This window comes from Sipha flava, unplaced genomic scaffold (assembly GCF_003268045.1).
Source record: "Sipha flava isolate LNK unplaced genomic scaffold, YSA_version1 104_pilon_pilon, whole genome shotgun sequence".
Lineage (NCBI taxonomy): Eukaryota > Metazoa > Arthropoda > Insecta > Hemiptera > Aphididae > Sipha > Sipha flava.
In genome coordinates, this window is record NW_020271718.1 from 423,713 (window position 1) to 444,757 (window position 21,045).

The following is a 21,045-nucleotide window of genomic DNA, read 5'->3' on the forward strand; positions in this document are numbered from 1 at the left end:
ATGGCTGTACCCAGATGGGTTTTCGCTATCGTCGCGGTCAACCCGCCGGTGTTTGGCATTGCGAACGTTTCCGCCAACGCCAGCGGAAAACGACAATGATAATAACGTGAACCGAATGGCGTACGTTCGAAACGCAAACGTAGAAACATGTTTTTTTTTTTATTTTTCATATGCGTCGTTTGTATTCCTAAGCGTCCCTTGTTAGGAACTTTACAACACCGTACATAGCCTGTAATAAAGTTACGGGTTATTTAGGTTCAGACGTGAACTCGAGGCCCTTTTATTACGCCGCACGTAATAGCGAATTATACGTTACATTTTTTATTTTATATTATATAAATATTAATATGTGTGTACGTATGAGAGTTTGATGGAAGAGAACAATATGCTCGTCAGTTCCCCGAAAACATTTGTATTCCCGATGGTTGTAGTCTACAGTAAATCTAAATATAGAATGACATGATTAATTTGGTTTCATTTTATAACCTAACTTGTTATATTCGCATTTGATAGGATGTTTTTCCTCATGTTTTATTTTATTTTTATGCATACCACTTAGAAATTCAATAATTATTCAAATTTTTATTGAAACCCGAGGTACGCAATTAATTCAGTTATAATATTTCATATTTTTTTTTATTTTTTTTTCAAATATATAATACCGGTTTGATTTTAACAAAAAAAAATATTTCATGTTATACATATCAAACACTAGCTGCTTAAAGGTGAGGTCAGGACATAGAGTGCGTAGTGTAAAAAAAACTGGAAACAATTTATGCATCGTGTTATATACGTGTATATATATATTTAAATAATGTGTAGCAACAAATACGCGTTATTTAGATAGTTTTTTTTAAAAAAGAAAATATTATCCATTTATAACGATTTTACTGTTGATCAATTATAATTTTTTAATATTTCGTTTGACATTTACATCGCGACGCGTATATAAAGGTACATATAACACTCGCGCGAGATAAATGACACTCAAGTTAAATTTCTGAAAGTATTATTATTGACTAAGTGAGATATGAAAAAAAAGACATAGTTATTGAAAACAAATACGCCATGTGTATAAAGCCATACATATAAAATATATAGTACCTTGTGCGCGATTATTATAGTACAGGTATACATGGTATAAAAATATATAACACAGGTCGCGTGAGATCAGGTGTTTGTTATCGCGGACATTTGTTTGCGCTATGTATACAGAGTGGTACTGAACATAAATATGGTACAGTTTTTATTACCATACACAACAATTGTTCGCAGGAATTGCGAATTTGCAGGGTTCATTTGATAGCGCTGTACGGAAGTGAACAATTGTTCATGGAACGCGTGTCTAATTATTATATTATTTATGTTGATTTTCGTGGGGCTCCACAAAGACCGTTCAAACTTCGATATAATTTATATTATTATATGTACTGTAAAGATAAAGATAAAAAAGTCTTATGATACATGTCGATTAAACGTGTACATTCACACTGTACAATGTAAATGTAGCGAATACGTATAAATGCAACGAATACCTACGTATTATAATACACCACAAACAAGTGCACAAACAAAATTGCAAATGCTTTTTCATTGCGATTTTTCAATATCAACTACGTCAGTTTGTACAATATTCTACAAGCTTTTTACTTCCTGAAAAGTATGGTGTTAACTTATTGATATTCCGATTGTTCAAATTGATCGAAGTTTAATTGTGAAACACTTGTAAATTGTATTCAATTTATCATTGGATACAAGGTAACTCATAGTTGCTATAATTTTTATGTTCGATAATTCAATAGAAAATGATTAACAAAAAAAAAAAAAAACACAGCTAATTAAATTATATATATATATATATATATAGAAGGAAATTATGAAGAGGAGCTACTCGCGCCTGAAATATTTCAAAAAATGTCTTCTTATTACAATTTATAATTTTTTAATTTTTTTTTATTTATTAAAATATAACACAAACTCCATTGAAAAATAAAAAAAAGTCACCTTCTAAAATACATCTTTCTTTTCCTATGTTCTATGTATGATAGGATAAAATCAAGTTGCGTTTTAAGATATGAGTGTTATTTATTTTTTTCAGTAGAGTATCTGTTATATTTTAATAAATAAAAAAATATAAAAAACCGATAACATATAATAACGAGAAATATTGCATGTATTATTTTAATGATTTATACATGATTAAAATAATACATATAGAGTATATTTACTTACGTAAACGTGTATAACACAATTTTGACTGCGTTGAAAGGATAAATGTTTTTTCATAACTTTTAAATAATATTAACATTTATTTTATAAAGTTGTATTGTTACGGTACGTTGAATTTATACGATGTATCATATACGTTTACGCTTTAGTGCTATTAGATTTTGACAAAACAATAACATTTTGTTACTAGTTTTCAAAACACATTCGTGTGTATGTAATATACATTGTTTGATCTCGCTGATATCTTCACGTGAGTAGGTACTATGAGAGTATTATAGAACTTGCCAATGGCACTTAAAAATATACAATACATGCATACATGTAGTCCGCACTGATTCCATTTACATTTAATAAGTACCGACTTCACAGCTGGAATGACAATATACAATTGTAGTTCAGACTGTTCAGAGAAATAAAAGATACATGACAGCATTAGCTGTATAGCGAAAAAATAAAGATACCAACTAACATTTTTGGTAAAAAATAAATTCTAATCTAGCTGTTTGTATTTTCTTTTATTCTGCTCTTTACATCGTTCGATTTGTATGTTTGTTTTGAAATATTAGTGTAAACTGACTCGAAAGACATTATGTAGGATATTATTCAGAACATATATTTCGTATTACTGAAAAAATGCCAACTATTTTATCTAAATAAATTACATCTCTTCGCGATGATATCGTGTAGGTGTGTTTAGTTATTACTGATTGTTCCTTTAAACAAAAAAAAAAAAAAAAAAAATTAAAAAAAAATACATTTTACTTTCTGGCTTAAGTGTGTTACTTAATTTTTTGAAAATTGGGTGGATTAAAAATAATAAAAATGTAGTGCATTGCTTAATAGTGTTAATAATAAATAAAATCATGACCGACATTGAATATTGTAAACTTGATTATACTTGAAAAATATATACAGTTATTATACCGACGGATTATTGAAAAGACTTCAGTTACCTCAACGTGAATCTATTGCATTATACAATGATGTAGCATTTTTAATTTAAAAACAATGATAATAATAATTGTATTAAAAAAGTAATTTTTTGCGTTGAGTTCAATTTACTAAAATGGATGTTTTTAATGGATGTTTTACAAATTTAAGTGTTAGTATACAAAAAAAAAAAAAACTGAGTAAAGACTTTTAAGGTATTTAAAATGTACCTATATAAAATAAATTATGTTATAAAGGCTCAATGCCATTATATAGGCTATTATTGTTCCTACTGCAGATCATAATTATAATTATTATTCGAAAAGATTGATAATTTGAGTCACTAACAATATTAGGTTAATAAAATAAATGTACATTTTATGATAATATCAATTATTATATATTATAAAATAAAATACAGAATATTAAATAAACAATTGATTACAATTTTAAATTACAAGAATTATCAATCATAATCAGTGCTTAATTTGGTTATAAAATAGTAGAGGTAATCTGATGACACATATAAATTTTAATTTTGCGTCTCTAATTAAAAATTGAATTTAACCTTGTCCACTTCTGGGGTATTTTCTGGTAGGAGGCAAATTGGGTATTGCCCCCAATTTTTTTTTTAAATTTTTGTTTTTCTTTATTTATATAAAAATCTAAAAAAATTATCGTTGTAAAATGCATAAACCTATTGATACATAAATACACTTACATATATCATTATATATATTTATATAAATGTAATTATCTGTGTATATTTACAAGAGCTTTTGTCCAATGAATTTAAAAGTGTACATTTGTACATAAACACAATCGTATAATGTTCATTGCTATGAGATGAAATTCCGTTTCGTGCATTTCAAAATTGTAAATCAAAGTTTTCATTAGCAATATGGAGTTAATTTATTATTAAATCCTACTATAATTTAACGATAACGATGATATTAATAAATAATAACAAAACAATAATTGATTTTACAGTATAATATGTTTGTTTACGATTTAGCGAATGAATGTAATAATACTAAAACATTCTGGAATAATAGTTGAATAAATAATACGATTACTACATGTACAAGGATGAGAAATGTAAATTAAATATTCCAGTGTTGGATTTCTGTAAATTTGTGTGACGTTATAAAAAATATTATACAAATTTAGTATCAAAAACGAGACGTTGACGTAAAACTTCATATACAGATATTCTAGAAATGTAACTTGCATTTTAAATTCATTCCTCTCTTTGTTCATAATTTAAAATAGTAGGAATTGTAATAATGAACTATTTGGATTTTACAAAAACGGATACTATACCTCAACAAATTACTTATTAATTAAATTATTTTTATGTAATGCATATACAAGAATATTTTTAATTGTAATTCAGGGAATTAATGTGTTTATAAAGTATATTTTTAATAGAATTCTTTGTTTTTTAATAATATTTAAAATTATTTTAATCACTGTCGTTTGTCTGTAAAAATATACATTCTTGATTGATACATTTATAAAACTTATAAAACTAATTTTAAATCCTCAAAGATATTATTGGTTTTACTAGCCATCGTAATTGAACAGATCATCATTTCTCCAATCTAAGCTTATTGGATTAATATTAATACATCAGTTAGAATTTAAATTTGTATATTATCAGAAAATTATCCACTTCTAGAATATCAATTTCAAATTTGAAAATTTAAAATCGACACTTATATAACTATATCCACGACAAAAAATACAAAAATAGTATTTCAGTAGAGAAAAAATATAGAACATTATTATGGTACCTTGTTAAAAGTTTCGAACAAAGATAAAATTTAACTACTGACACTTCTCAAGATAAAGCCGGATTAATTGGAAAATAAATCATTATACTCGTAAATACACATCGGGGTCTTATAAATGAACTAGATGAAGACGAACTGCGAAACGTTTATAAAAAGTCTTATCGTGCATTCATGCACATACATAGTACTATAACTCCATGTAGTGTCGAATATAGAAAGAGGAAGGACTAAAGAAATCAATACTTCACAAATTATTAATAATTTTGTTAATGTTAAATCAAGAATAAAAAATTGTTTGAAGAAAATGTATTTATGAAATTATAAAGATTGATAATGTTAATTATATTATTTGTGTATGACATAGTTTTATTCTTTCATTTTACTTATTTAATAATTCCATAGTGTGAGTTGAATTTAAATTGTTAATTTATATTTGATTTACTTTAAACTTGTGTTGTTTGTGTAATCTCTTAATATTATAATTACTACATCATATTAGAGGTGTATGAATAGTGTGTTTTATAAATAATTTCTTGATTTATTTATTTATTTAGATATTTAAATGTTTGTGTTTTCTATTTATTTAATGTATCAATATGCATAAAATAAATATACATTATTTACATCTAAATTGATAAGTGAAATATTTTTTTAAGGGGCCACCAATTTGTAGTTGCACCCCGACCACCAGAGACCTAGATCCGGCTTTGACCTATACCTTTATATGAATCATTGTAGTAGAGATGGAATGATGTTGATGACCTAAGAAAATACTCAAAAAGTATAATAAAAAAACAATATTGGTTAAAATTATAAAATATAACTTAAAGATTATTAAAAAGACAACTGTAAAAATTGACTATAATGTACCAACTAAAAATTATTAAATAAAAAAAATAAATGCCTAGTCTGGAGTATTATTATATTTTTAATTCAAGACTGATCGTACTTTACAAATATAATTATACTTTAGACTAAGCATTAATTTTTTGGGATATTATTTTATGAACATTAACTATTTACTTATTTTTGTTTTTTATTTTATTCTTTTATTATTTTATTAATAGTACTTGTCGATGAACAAAAAAAAAAAAAAAATAATAATAAAAAAAATAAATTAAATAAAGTTTAATAAAATAAAGTACACGTGGACCATGTAGACGGTAAGTGAATTTCCCAATGGAGACCTTTCAAAGTAAACCATAGCACACGCGATAATCAATAAATATAAAATGTGAACGTTTACAAAAATGTAAAACATTACAAAAAGGTTCAAAGCAGACACGAAAACGGAAACAAATTATGTATACAGGTACCAAAAAAACGTCGAACAAAATGTTTGGTAAAAAAAAAAATATTATATCCGAGAATATGTTCCGGGAACGAGTGCCAAAACGATACAACTATGTCTGCACAGGATTTAAAAAAAAAAGAAGGATTTGCAAAAATAGATCGTACACAACGCGTTGGACGCATCAAATCCAGATTTGTCATAACCGAACAAGATGTGGTTATAACGGGCTTTTCAGCTCCAGAAATGTAACTGTGTACGGTAAGTGTGTGTCACAACAATGTTTATAAACAAGCGGCCACCAAATGCGAAATATTCGGCAGTGATGTACCTTGCAGACGACTTAAGAGCTGTCGGATTCGGCAAGATATGAACCGTATTGGTCAGCGTACACCTCCGACAATGAACACATCCGACAACGCCTAATGGACTCCACGTACCAGAAGCGTAAAATATTATATTGTAATATTTTTTGTCCTTTATTTTCATATCCTATGTTTATTTCTTCGTCCGCTGTTGGGATTATTGTGATTATTATTATATTACAAAGACTGCGGTAACGTGTGTTTTTTGCGTGTCATACCCCTCCGATCACAATCAAGGTCAACACGACTACAACGTCATGATGCGTTGCACTCTTGATCGCGCGACGCTGATCCGGATCTTGGCCTTTCGGACAGGCAACGCCCTTGTCACCGTCATGGGTACTCGGGGTAGGGGACGCGCCGCCGTCTTGCTCGAGGAGCGTTGGACAGAGCGTCTATCGGTGCATATATAAGGTTCGCAGAGCCCGACTCTGGCATCACACTTCGTCCTCAGACATTCAGAGCGCACATCGTCGACCCACAGGTTGAAGTTTGCAGATTCGTTGCAGTCAACTCAAAACAATCAAAAACGAAATGGCTTCTTTCAAGTATCTGGTAAGTGCCACTACAGCTATCCAAACTTGTATACGAAATCTTGTTTATTTCAAATGGTGCTATAACTGTGGTGTACGATATCGGCCGCAATGATTGTGTCGTCTTTCAGACTTGTGTACCTACCAGCCGTAATTCGTTCCGTAGACACAATTTATCGCGACTATTTTCGTCGAAACGGGCATTCAGCTGTTATCCGTTATGGCTTAACACGTATTACGTTTCCATTGGGATCCAATCCGTCAATAAGCCTTCCGTCGCGGCATAACAATATCTCACGACAACACGTATCCCTTTAAACCCTTTAGGGCGTTTCGATCGAACTGTTCCCGGGATTCATCGTGCGATCGCCGCATCCGAACTAATCAACAATCTGCTCGATCATGAAATAACTGTTGGCCATATTTGCCTCGTATCTGGTGGGAAGCTGGTGGGAAGCCGATGACCGTGCGCGCAGGGAACACGGGAAAACAGTGGTAGCCGACGCGCGAACGAACCGATTATTATCGAACGTAGGCGTTCGGATAAAAAACTCGAAACGGTCATCAGCATTTGTTGTATCGACAATTTTTTACCCCTAAAGATCTTGGAAAACGATACGAGCGATTCGATACGCGTGGTTTCCGCCGAACGATATGTATTAATAAAACACAATAATACCGCGTGGAGAAAACCGCCGATGGAACGCCGGGCTACGGTGTCAAATAACTTTTACGTTCAACTTAAGGGAGACCCAGACGGTGCCACATTATAATATTTATGTACGAGCGCGGAGAACAAAGTTTTTGTAAATCCACAGCGGCGGGAAATCCTACTCGAAATTAATCGCCCGAATTTATCATTTTTCCTCGGGATAACGTACGTATCATAACGGCCGCCAGAAAACGGCTGTTGCGCGGCCTTGTACTTTGCAACAGAAATCGTGCGTATAATCGTTGTGTGCCTACAAAAGTATACATAATACGTATCGTTCATAAACTGTTGTCGTATGCGTACGGCATACTTCGTGCACATTGTACTTTAAAACTGTTACTGACATCGAAAGATCTCTTTCTGGCGGGGGAACGCGTTCACATGCAATCCTAAGTTTTGCGCGGGAGTTTTCCACGGATTTCGTTTTTGATGGGATTTAACAAACGCTCGTTATACATACAGTATCATACCACGGTTATAGCACTACTCGTGCCTGTAACAACGAGTATAATAATCGACCGATTTTCTGTTTTGTGTTATCCCCGTAGATTTTCGTCTCCTTGGCTGTCCTCAGCGTGTACTCAGTTGCCGCCGAAGAGGCATCCCCCAAAGTCGACGATGGCACCAGAGTGAAGAAACACGCCTACATCGCCGCCCCAGCTCGTAAGTATATACAACTTCATCCCGTCCGAAAATCTCAGTACGATTTCCTCGGTTCTCGGATGTTTCAAATCCTAAACCACGCACTCCAGTGTTTCCATATAAATAAATGTAAATGTAATTGTGCTTTAACCGTTTTTTTTCTACTTTTTCATTTATAGCGGTCGTGGCCTACTCCGCCGCAGTTCCAGCCGCCTACCCGTACGCATACTCTGCTTACCCGTACTCCAGTTACTCGTACAGCTATCCCACCGCATACGCCGCTGCACCATACGCCGCCGCACCATACGCCGCATACCCGAGCTACGCCGCTTATGATGATGGCAAATACTACCCGGGCAAATACGAGAAGACTTATTTCCCAGCCTACAAGACCGCCTACCCATACGCCTACCACTATTGAACGCACACTCCGTACCGCTCTCACTCTGGACTAATTTCAGGAAAAATCTTCCGGCTACAAACATAGTTTTTAAGACATTTTGATAGAAATTCTCATAATAAATACGTGATTTTTTTTCATCAATCGATATTTTTGTTATTATATATTTTTTCTTTTCCTTGATTATTGCATCCCATGGTATCGTTGTTCAACATTATATATGATATTATAATGTATTTATTCAATGCACTCACTCATCGTTCAGATCATACCACTTGGCCTAGAGACCTGAAATGTTGGTGGTTTATATATATATATATATATATATATAATGTTGTAGGAATGAGATAAAAAAAGACTTTACCATAACCTTCTACTTAGAGAGTGAACAGGGATAAAAACGTTTATATTCCGTCTTATCGGAATTTGATTTTTATTTATAAAAGTTGTCTATAAAAATACTTTTATGTCAATTTATGGAATTTTCTATAATCTACCCTTAAAGAAATCTTAAAAGGTAGTTACTGAAATTATTTACGTAATCATGAAGATATTTTAGCAAAAGTAATAATAAGTAAGACTCGGGACCTATAGCACTTAAAAATACGAAAAGTGCTGAAATATGTACTAAATGCCATTTATACCATATATCTTAAAAAATTATGAAATAATATTGTATCTTACATTACGAGCATTAATATAAAAAATAAAATTAGCATTTAGCATATCAATTTTTTATATTGGTACTCTTTTATTTTTTTTTTTTTTTGTTCCATAAATAATGTTAGGTCCAACACAAAACTTGAAATTTGGAAGGTATAAGCTCGCAATTATTTTCATGGGTAACGCGTACTTACGGCGGTATGACATGTACAGCTGTAATTTATAATAATTATCTCTGGGTAAAACTAAATTTACTGCAGCAGTTAGTAAATATATGTATTTTATTTATACGAGTATCGATATACACACACCTGTACTATTTTATTTATCTTTTTTTTTTTTAGTTATACTTTGACAAATCGACATCAGCAACTGTAATGTATAACAATAAATCAGTTAGATAATAATTATAAGGTAAATTAAAAATAACAATAATAACAATATGATGATTCTAATGTAGTAATAAAAACCATCATCCAATATAAAGGTTATTATAATTTGTTTAAACCACAAGTTCGTGATTGATATCGAGAATGGAGTGATATTTGAAATCTTTCTCATATATTCGATGAAATGTAACGTAAGGAATGAAGAGTCATTTAGATCTTACTTAGATGCGTGGGCAGGCAAAAGTGTGTATCCTATATGTTGTCGGTTGAATTTGATAATAATAAATCTGCGTAGATTGTGGTTATTAGACCAAGTCTTGTTCTGGACATTGTTCTAGGCATGCTGAAGTTGAGAGATTAGTGTATTGAAATCTCCCGTTGACTATTATAAATAATTATTGATTTTACATAGGTGAATATTATATTTTTCTCATTCTTATATCAAATATGACAGATACCAAGGAATTTACTAAACACTCTTTTTTATAAGTTTTGTCATTATAACGATTAAAAATATACTTATGTATATTCAGTGGCATACATTCAATCTTGCTCTGGGGGGGGGGTAACAAAAATAATCGTTATCTTATTTTTTTCGTATGTACGCGTATGTACACCACTGTGTATACTGAATGGTAGTTAATATTTGATTTAAATTGTATTCTCAAATCATAACACACTTAACCATTATTTAACAATCAAGGTTGATATTTAATTATAAACCTTGCTTTACACTGGCTATCACGTAACCGCAATATATGAGTAGTTTATAAGATATAATATTTCTGGTCTCATATCAAGTTATAAATGCTTCAAAATTTAAAATTGTTTAGTTACGTATTAGTAATTACAATATTCTGAAATAGTAAAACCAGATTCTGTAAATATTAAAAATTATTATTACATATATTTGTATTTCAATATAAGTGTTATATTCAACTAAAATTAAAATTATTTCTTTTTCATAAGTTGTTAAATTCCATATGGTTCACCTCTATGTAGTTTCTGCAAAAAATTAATGAAATTAAAAAATGATGACTTGAAAAGAACAGTTAATTTTGCTAAAATCATTGTTTCTACTATTCAAAAATAACGTGAAAACATAACTAATGAATTTCAAGAATTGTTTAAAGAAGCAGTGGCATAGATACAATTTTTTTCTGGGGGGGTGTTTAAGAGTAAATTCATAATATTCTTAGTATATCTTAATACTAGGTTCTATATAATAATAAGAGAAATAATAAGAAGATAATCAGAGAAAGGAGGAAAAAATGGACATATTATGTGAAACAATTAATGGATAACGACGATAATAGAAGGAAAGATAGAGGGAATAGCTGGAAGAGGTAGACCAAGAACACCATTTATGAAACAGATCATAGAAGACATAGGGAAAACCAATTATATGGAACTAAAAGTGGCTGTAATGGATAGGGATAAGTCGAAAGCCATCGAAATCATTTAACCAATCTAAGGATTGTAAAAAAAAAAAAAAATGGTTTTATTACTATGTCCCGTATTTAATGAAAAATATTTTATTACTTAATTTTTAATCTATACCTAATCATAGTAAAATTAAAATATCAATTTACTATAATATGTAAATATTAATAAATAATAATTAAAAATATTATTAAAAAAAAAAACAATTTAGAAAATTGTATAGAAAAAAACCTAATAAATTTGATTTTGTTCTCTGATTTATAGTAAGTACCTTTTATAATTTATAATCTACATTTAATAAATATTTTATGATACAAAAATTTTACATTATTTATTTATATTTTGTGAAAGATATCTCATTTTAATATTGAGTTCTATATAAATAATAAAAAACATTTAATTCTTTCCCATTCAAAATTTCTAAGAAAGTTTCTGTTTTGGATATTAGGAACGATGTTTATATATCTAAAAGCAAAGTTTGCTGTGAGGTTAGTCCAGAAAATAGTCTTAATATTAGTTATGGGACGATGTAAAATTGGATTAAAAAAGATCCATATTTGGTTAGGTTATCGATAGTTTCATTACCGTGTATTCCAATTTATTGAAATCCAACCCATAACAATAAAATAGTGTCATTTTATTTATGTTATTTGTGAATAATTTAAAACAAAGGCATTGAATACATAAGAATGAGTTACAAAATGTGAGGGATTATAGACATGATGTAGATTCATTGTCTGTCAAGAATTATTGGAGCAAGACTAGTACTCATATGAGTATTAGAGCTTCAACGACAGCTTAGTATTCTACTGTACAGTAGTAAATCTAGGTATTTTTTATATATGGAAGAACATTTTTCAAAACCATACCATAAAATAAATCTTTTATTATATTATTACTATTATCATTATTGTTATTATTATTACTTGTATAAATTTAGTAGATAAATAATATATCCGACTAATTTAAGTAAAAGTATGAAATAAAAAATATGAAAAAAATTATTCCTTTTGGTAATTATCATAAATACGAGTATAATTCATTGTAAATGCATAGAATACCTCTTTCATTTATATGACTATATGACTATGACTATTTATATGATTATATATATATATATGTCATTGGTATTTTTTTAACCATTCGATGCAAAAATTTTTAATATGACAATTTTTATCTATGGTTATTAAAAAAGCTAAATTTTTATTCGTATCTTACAATTTAATTAGATATGTATTTTTAATTACTAATATTTTACGAATTATTATATTGTATTCTTTTTCAATTTCAAATCCTATATCATACTCCTTCGTGTAAATTATTTCAGTGAAAGTAAGATAAATAGCCCAGCTCTTATAATAACGAAATTTCTTTTTTAAAATCGTAACTTTTTATAACCTTTTCTTAATGAAAATAATGGTTGGACGAGTACTCGAATTTATAAAAAAATTCGAGTACATGACTCGACTCGACAAAAAAAAATGTTTGCACTAGTTAACATGAGTACTCGATTTTACTCGACTTAAATTGAGTGTTTGACTTTACTCGACTTAAATCGAGTACCCGACTTGAATCAAATACTTGAATTTATTCACTAATTTATTTAAAAATAAATGTTAAAACTATGTATAAATAACTGGGAGTCAAATATTTCTGATAGAAAATTTCAAGAAGGTTGATGGCTTAGATTAATAACAATATTGCTTTGATACTTTACTATTATGATAACGAAATTTTATGCAGATTGGTAACTACGACTTTTTTCTCGTGTACTCTATATTTTCAACTCCTCGATTTTTTTCCGAGTACTCAACTTTTTTTCAAGTGTCTACTCGACATTTTTTGAGTACTCAAATTTTGAACACGAATCTACTCGATTCAACATCAAAAAAACAATACTCATCCAACTCTAAAAAATAATAAACATTTATGACTACTTTTACGTTTACTTTTGCGACATTATATGACGACGATATATCAAAATGCAATAACAAACAAAAAATATACTACTGAACTATACTGAAAATTCAAAACCAAATGGATAACACAAAGCGTATGTTTTAATTATAAATAAGATTAAACTGATTTGACGTCATGACAATTTAATTGACATTAAAATAAGATTTTGGTTGATTTACAAAATATATGTATACTCGTATATTATAATAACTTAAAGTTTATAGTTATTTAAAATGTGCCAAAACTAACCATTTAACATAAACCACAGAAATATTTGAAATTAGCTTATGATTTTTTTTTAAATTTGATTGCTCAATACTTATAAGCTGAATATTCAACTAAAAATAGTCTTGTTTATCAACCTGATGCAGTAAAGTTTTAGGTCATTGAGGGGCAACCGGCACTCTTTGACCCCTATAACTTCACTATTGCTGTTGTAAAAAAAAAAATATAAAATGGGCAGATTATTTGTAAAAGAGACATGAAAATCAGGAATATAAAATTTATTATCAGCAAAAATAGATGAAACAGAACCATCGGTATTACCCAAAATTAAGTTACTATGAGTAACATTAAGTTTATTTGAAAGAGTTGTTTTGATTATTTGGTAAGATATCGGCTATTATTTCTTGGAAAGATAAGTATAAAAATGCTTTTAATTTTGAACCAAAGGTGTATTAAAAAGAGACTTGTATGGTTGTATATTAAGTGAGAATTTTGTTAGATAATTTCATATTAATTGATGGAAAATTAAGAAGGAATTTATTATAATTAAGAAAATAGATATTGATTTTTGAATGTGTCGCTTGTGGAAAATATTTAGCATTAAATATTAAAGATTAAAGACATGGTTTAAGTACGCAAAAATATTTAAATAAAAATTTTTTAGCAAGTAATCGACACCTAATATTGAATGATAAGCAGATTGACTCGACTTCACTAGCAGGAAAAATAGTGGATCTTACATTTCTGATTCATAATATTTTTGAAACAGGAAATATGAAGCTTATTTTTTATATAGAAATCGAGTTTGAATCGTTCGAGAGTGCGGTAAATTATTATAGACTTGAAATGCAACCAAGCATTGGTTGTGGTCTTAAGAAAGTTGAACCACTGAGAGACAACGGCTAAAAGTGAAGTCATTTTAGTCTCCAACAGAGTTAAGAATAAAGAGTGATACCTAAATAAATGACATTAGGAACATAAGAATAACATAGTCATTAAAATATACAATAGAGTAATTACAATGTCTGCACTTGTTGAATATGACAGTATTGCATTTTTCTGGAGCAACTACCAATAACAACATTATTTGATTAAAATATTGAATATTCACTTTAACTCGTGTACTTAAATGGACTGTATACATTTATTTTATTTCGACAGTGTAATAAAGATCACCATAATGTTCACATCCGAAAAAATACCAATTCGTTCGAAAAACACTTATTATGATTAAAATAATAATAATAACATGCAGATAACAGTGTGTTTATTAGAATTTACATAAATAAAATATATCTACGCGATAAATATGTTAATTGCATAAGTTTTTAAATATTTAAGAGCTGAAATAAAGTGTGCAAACAAAAATATCAAGAGATTTTAATGAAGTGAAAATGATTATATCGTCGACATATATAAAGCACTAGTGATTAAGCCTCGATAAATGGTTTTCGAAGATGTAGTCCATTGAACAGTTATTTATGTACAATTAATATATTTTAAACTATAAGTGATAATCGTCATTATAATGGTAATTTGATAAATATATTATTTAATGGTATTGACAAGTCCATGGAGTTCCGCCTTAGGAATACATATACAAATAAGCAAACATAAGAATATTTAATGCAGAGACTAGCCAGTAATATCATAGGGATCCATTAGATAACACTATCGGCGGATATTCACTACCATTTTACGAATAGCAAACGGTTACGTATAGTATTTTTTCAGGGGGTTGTTTGGGGGAATATTATACCCTTATACCCTCGAATAAATGTATTCATACATTAATTATTTACTCCTATTATTTACCACAAACCATATAACCCCTCCCAAAAATCACGTAACAAAGGATCTGTGATTGGGGAGCAAAGATGACCAATGAATCGTATTGAAATTAAAGTATAAAGTGATAATCAGGTCTTGAAATTAGACATTTAAAGACTTTGAATAAGTTGACAAAATATTTGCTTTGATATAAATAGGAATGCTTTTTTTTTCTTCACCAGTATTTATTTTGTTGTTTACTGTTGTTACTATTATTATACAACATAAATATATGTGTGTATGTGATTTTATGTGTGTGTATGTGGATTACCCCTCCCGACAACAATCAAGGTCGACGCTTCTACAACTTCATGATTCGTTGCACTCTTGATTGCCTGATGTTAATCCGGATTACAGCCTTTCGGACAGGCAATGCCACTGCCGCGGGTATTCAGGTAGGGGGCGAGCCGTCGTGCTTGAGGAGCGTTGGACATCATTCGCGTCCATCGGTGCATATATAAGGATCGCGAAACCCGACTTTGGCATCACACTTCGTCCTCAGACATTCAGAACACACATAGTCGGCCAGCAGGTTGAAGTTTGCAGATTCGTCGCAGGCAAATCAAAAGAAACAAAAACGAAATGGCTTCTTTCAAGTATCTGGTAAGTGCCACTACAGCTATCCAAACTTGTATACGAAATCTTGTTTATTTCAAATGGTGCTATAACTGTGGTGTACGAAATCCGCGAAATTGTAGACACGATTTATCGCGATTATTTTCGTCGAAACCGCGGTTAGATTAAACGAACAAGTTACGGGCATTCAGCTGTTATCCGTTATGGCTTAACACGTATTACATTTCTATTGGGATCTAATCCGTCAATAAGCCTTCCGTCGTGGCATAAATAATCATAAATAATATCTCACGATAACATGTATCCCATTAAAGGGCGTTTCGATTGAACGGTTTCCGAGATTCATCGTGTGACCGTCGCGTCCCAGCCAATCGATAACTATATAGCAGAGCACTTTTGGCCGCGCATCTCGTCAGCGGCGTGTGCCAATCGGAATATACGGACCGAGGAAACCGAGAACGCCACCACGCGAACGAAACGATTATTATCGAACATCAAACCAACCGTTGCGGTACCTATGTCTAACAATATTGTGTTACGTTTGATGTATCGATAAGATTTTGCCACGGACGATTTCGAAAAACGAAAAATATCGTTTTTACGTTTTTCGACACCGAAAGCGGGGAGATCCCGACGCCGTCGCTGTAAATGAGTACAATATTTATATACGTGCTCGGAAAACAAAGTTTTCACAAATCTACGGCGGCGAGAAACTCTTTATCAAACTCTGCGTTAATTGACCGAATTCATTATATAGTTCGTCGTGTTATGCGTCGCACGCACGTGATACAACACTCAGCGCCCGAGTTGGAACCAACAGTTATAACAGCAGTCGCGTGTATCATTGTGCCCGTACGGTATATTTCTATTACATATTGTTCATAAATATTGTCGTGGGGGTGTGTACAGGTGTGTATAGAACTGTTACGGACATCGAAATATCTCTTTCTGGCGGGCAAATGCGTGTACATGCGAGTCCGTTCCGCGAGGGTTTCTATAGACATCGTTATAAATGAGATATAACGAATGATCATACCGTATATTGTACCACGGTTATAACGACATTCGTGCCTGTAACAACGTGTATAATAATCGACCGATTTTCCGTTTTATGTTCTCCCCGTAGATTTTCGTCTCCTTGGCCGTCCTCAGCGTGTACTCCGTTGCCGCCGAAGAGTCATCCTCCAACGCTGACGAAGCCGCAAGAGTGAAGAAACACGCCTACATCGCCGCCCCAGCTCGTAAGTATATACAACTTCCTCCTGCCCGAAAATCTCAATACCAGTTTTTCGGTTCTCGAATATTATAAATTCTAGACCACACGTTCCAGTGTTTCCGTATAAATATAAATGTAATTATGCTTTAACCGTTTTTTTCTATCTTTTCATTTACAGCGGTCGTGACCTACTCCGCCGCAGTTCCAGCCGCCTACTCGTACGCATACTCCGCTTACCCGTACTCCAGCTACTCGTACAGCTACCCCTCCGCATACGCTGCACCGTACGCCGCACCGTACGCCGCACCGTACGCCGCATATCCGAGCTACGCCGCTTACGATGATGGCAAATACTACCCGGGCAAATACGAGAAGTCTTACTTCCCAGCCTACAAGACCGCTTACCCATACGCCTACCACTATTGAACGCACGCTCCGTACCTCTTCATTCTGGACTAACTTCAGGAAAAATCTTCCACCAACAAACATAGTTTTATGATATTTTGATTCAAATTTTCATAATAAATACGTGATTTTTTTTTTAACAATCGATAATTGTCTTAATATATTTTTCTTATTTTTCTTGATTCTTTTATCCCACTGTGTCGCTTCCAATATTACATTCATCTATATGTATATACATTTTCAATGTCGCATAGGTAATGTGATATAGAAAATATATTATTAAATATTTTAAGAAAGAATCAATCACCGATTCAATGTAGATTAATTCTACGTATTTGTAAAATAACGTATAGCAAATACACGTAACACGTTTTAATGATTTTCTTTGTCGTTTAATTATATTGCTGTAGCATCTACTTGTTCAAAATCAGCAATTTATCGTCCACGATGTTATTTATAATAAAATATGTAGACTTGCACACAAGCACATTAAACTTTATTGTTAATGACGAACTATCCTTGTGTAGTGTATCAAATCAAGTTTACCTAATAAACTTTCGAGGTATGCCCAGAAAGTCATCTGTAGCTGAAACATAATTGACGTCTTAACTCATTTGAAGGAAAACACGTATTTTAAAATGTTTCAGATTTTGAACTAAAACTTTGGTTTCATAGGAGATTAATATAAAAAAAAGTTACAATCATTTAACTATACTGAAATACGTATTAATATATAGTTTGACAGAGTACAGGAAAAGAAAAATATATTATAACAGAGCTAAGACAAAGCAACGTGCTAATGATTATAGAAACAATCGGTAATATTGTTTATCAGTTGTACGCATCAAAGTAATTTAATGACTCTAAGTATATAGCTGTATTGAAAAATATTTTAAAACAAAAATTAAATTAAGTTATTTGATAATTGGCTACTTGATAGTTAAACTACTCAACGTGTGATTCATTTGAAATAATTAATTTTTTTTATATTAGAGATTCTCGATTAGAGGTTGTAGATATTGTAAAAGTTATTTCTATGACACCTTTACACGGCTAAGGTTTATTTTATGAAATAATACCTTTATGATTAGATTTGATTAAATGCTTATTTACTATCGAGTTAATATAACAGTTGTTAGTTAGTTATTTTTAATTTTATTATTTTCAAAAAATACAAAGTGTGTTTAAAATACATTAAATGGGATAAGAATATAAAATTATAGTTGATTAAAATAAAGCTGATTGTTTATTTTTAAGTGGATTTGTGTTGATTATATGATCCAAAGACGTGTTAAATTTTCGAATTCGAACCATTTCATTTTTTTTTTTTTATTAAAAAGTATGAAATCATTTACAAATAAATTTTGGATATTAAACTGTCTATGATAATATTGATAATTTTGTAAATGTTTCAAATACATTAAAATGACTTATAAATCTATTGTATATAAAGTTACCAATAGAATTTAAAAAGTTAGTCTTCTATATTAAACAAATTATTGTTATCGGTTTTTATTCAAAAAAATTTTAATTTTAAAATATAATTGTATATATTACAAAGAGTCATATCTATATCTTAATTTACAACCGTAAAAAAAAATTTGATCTTTTGAATTATGATTTTAATATATTCATATATTATTTTTTTTCATTAAAAATATAATCATTATTTACTTATTACGACATAGAATTTAATTAAATTGTATTAGAATATTACTATAACAATTATTACTTTACTGTGATTAAAACTTTGATGTCTCAGAATATAATGTACAAATTTTCCATGATTGCGTAATATAATTGATCATTCAACAAGTTAATTATTATCAAGCTAAAATAATGGTCTATGAGTCTTATTAATGCACAGTCTACTACGAACTTTAAATGTATACACTCAGTATAATTTGAAATATTTGTTGTAATTTAGTTGTTTCCGTCTTTATTTTCTTCAACTTATTAACTAACTCTCTAACTTATTAACTTTATTTTCTTTTTAATTAAAAAATGTTATATAAAGAATAATTAGCAAAATATTATCCTACTTTAGCAATGTATTATATATATTATACATTATATGCACTAATACTATTTTTAAATTAGAATTTTTAATTTTTTTTTTAAGTTTGAATTGTTATTTATTTTTTTAGCCTAAAATTTGAAAAAGCCATTAAAAATTAGAAAAAATGTTTAAAAATGAGTTTATTATACACAATACTTTAGTTTTATGATATTTGTTATTTTATAATATTGAGTACAACTTCATTAAATACAAATAATTGATTTATGAATCAACTGAACTAAAAGTTACATGTACAAAAATACACGGTTATTTCTGATCGGTATAGTTATAAGGTTGGACTATGGTTAGAGATAATCATTAAGTAACAATTGTTAGTATGTCACAAAAATGAAACACTTCGAAATACAGACTTATAATGTTTCATTGATAGCATCAAAAAAAAAATGTGTATTTCGTATTTAGATACGTATAAAAGTCAAAATGTATTATGCATAAAAGAAAAATGTTTAAGGGAATTTATTGGTGATTTTTTTTTAATACATTATTATTATGTATTTTTACTACACAACTATGTAGACACGTTCGTATAATATATACTCGACATGCATAGACCATTTATAACATTGATGCGTCATAATATTTTATATAATCCAGTGATTTAGTTCTCGATTTCTGGGTACAAGATATTATAATACCACGATAAATTGTATATTTATTGTGCACATGGATTATGCACCCGTGCATCAAACCATCTCGACCATGTGATTTACAGCGCACCATTTTACAGCTACGTCATTGTGTTTTCGACTAGATTTCGATATAGGTGTGTTCAGTGGCAGCCTGGGTAAATTTTTTTTTGGTTGGCTGAAGTATAAAAGGGCCCCTCACCAATGAGGCCAATAGCAAATGATAATGGGACTTTTTACAGTTTTATATTTTTTAAGATAATTAGATAATTGTTTTGAAGTTCTAAAAACCTCTTCTAAAATAATGTATATGCACCTAACTGTTTTTGTAAGTACCTTATTCTACTTTAGGTTCCATTTAAACTTTTACCCCTTGGATATATTGATAAAATTTATGATAAAAATAAATAACAAAATATCTATAATGCTACCTATTCAATATTATTGTTGTTGCATATACTATAATTTTTTTTTACTTTAAATCTTGTATAAAATTAATGTACTGCACTATATAAATTTATGACTATTGTAAAACAAATATTTAAATAAATAACAGATAATATTTTATTCAATGTTATAATAAATAATAAATAGTAATTAATATAGTTAAATAGTAAAGTAATTTTTGTAATTCTGAAGACGAATTTGCATAACAGTTTATTATTTCTTCTATATTAGGGTTTATGTCACTTTCAATGTATACCCAGTATAAATTAGTAAATGCATATGTATGAT

At 29.9% G+C, this 21,045-nt stretch overlaps 3 protein-coding genes across 3 annotated transcripts in view; 2 read left to right on the plus strand and 1 right to left on the minus strand.

Annotated features, from left to right (window-relative positions):
* Nucleotides 1-21,045, minus strand: part of LOC112683434 (ras-related protein Rap-2b-like) — a 119,180-nt gene that overhangs the window by 83,464 nt on the left and 14,671 nt on the right. The gene's annotated exons all lie outside the window — the stretch shown is intronic.
* Nucleotides 7,039-9,046, plus strand: LOC112683459. The gene is made up of 3 exons (XM_025554512.1): nt 7,039-7,166; nt 8,405-8,519; nt 8,678-9,046. Exons 1-3 carry the CDS (start codon nt 7,146-7,148, stop codon nt 8,917-8,919), a joined length of 378 nt encoding a protein of 125 aa, XP_025410297.1. The 5' UTR covers nt 7,039-7,145; the 3' UTR covers nt 8,920-9,046.
* LOC112683450 lies at nt 15,875-17,749 on the plus strand. Its single transcript, XM_025554506.1, has 3 exons — nt 15,875-16,010; nt 17,110-17,224; nt 17,378-17,749. The coding sequence occupies exons 1-3, from the start codon at nt 15,990-15,992 to the stop codon at nt 17,623-17,625; spliced, it is 384 nt and encodes a 127-aa protein (XP_025410291.1). The 5' UTR covers nt 15,875-15,989; the 3' UTR covers nt 17,626-17,749.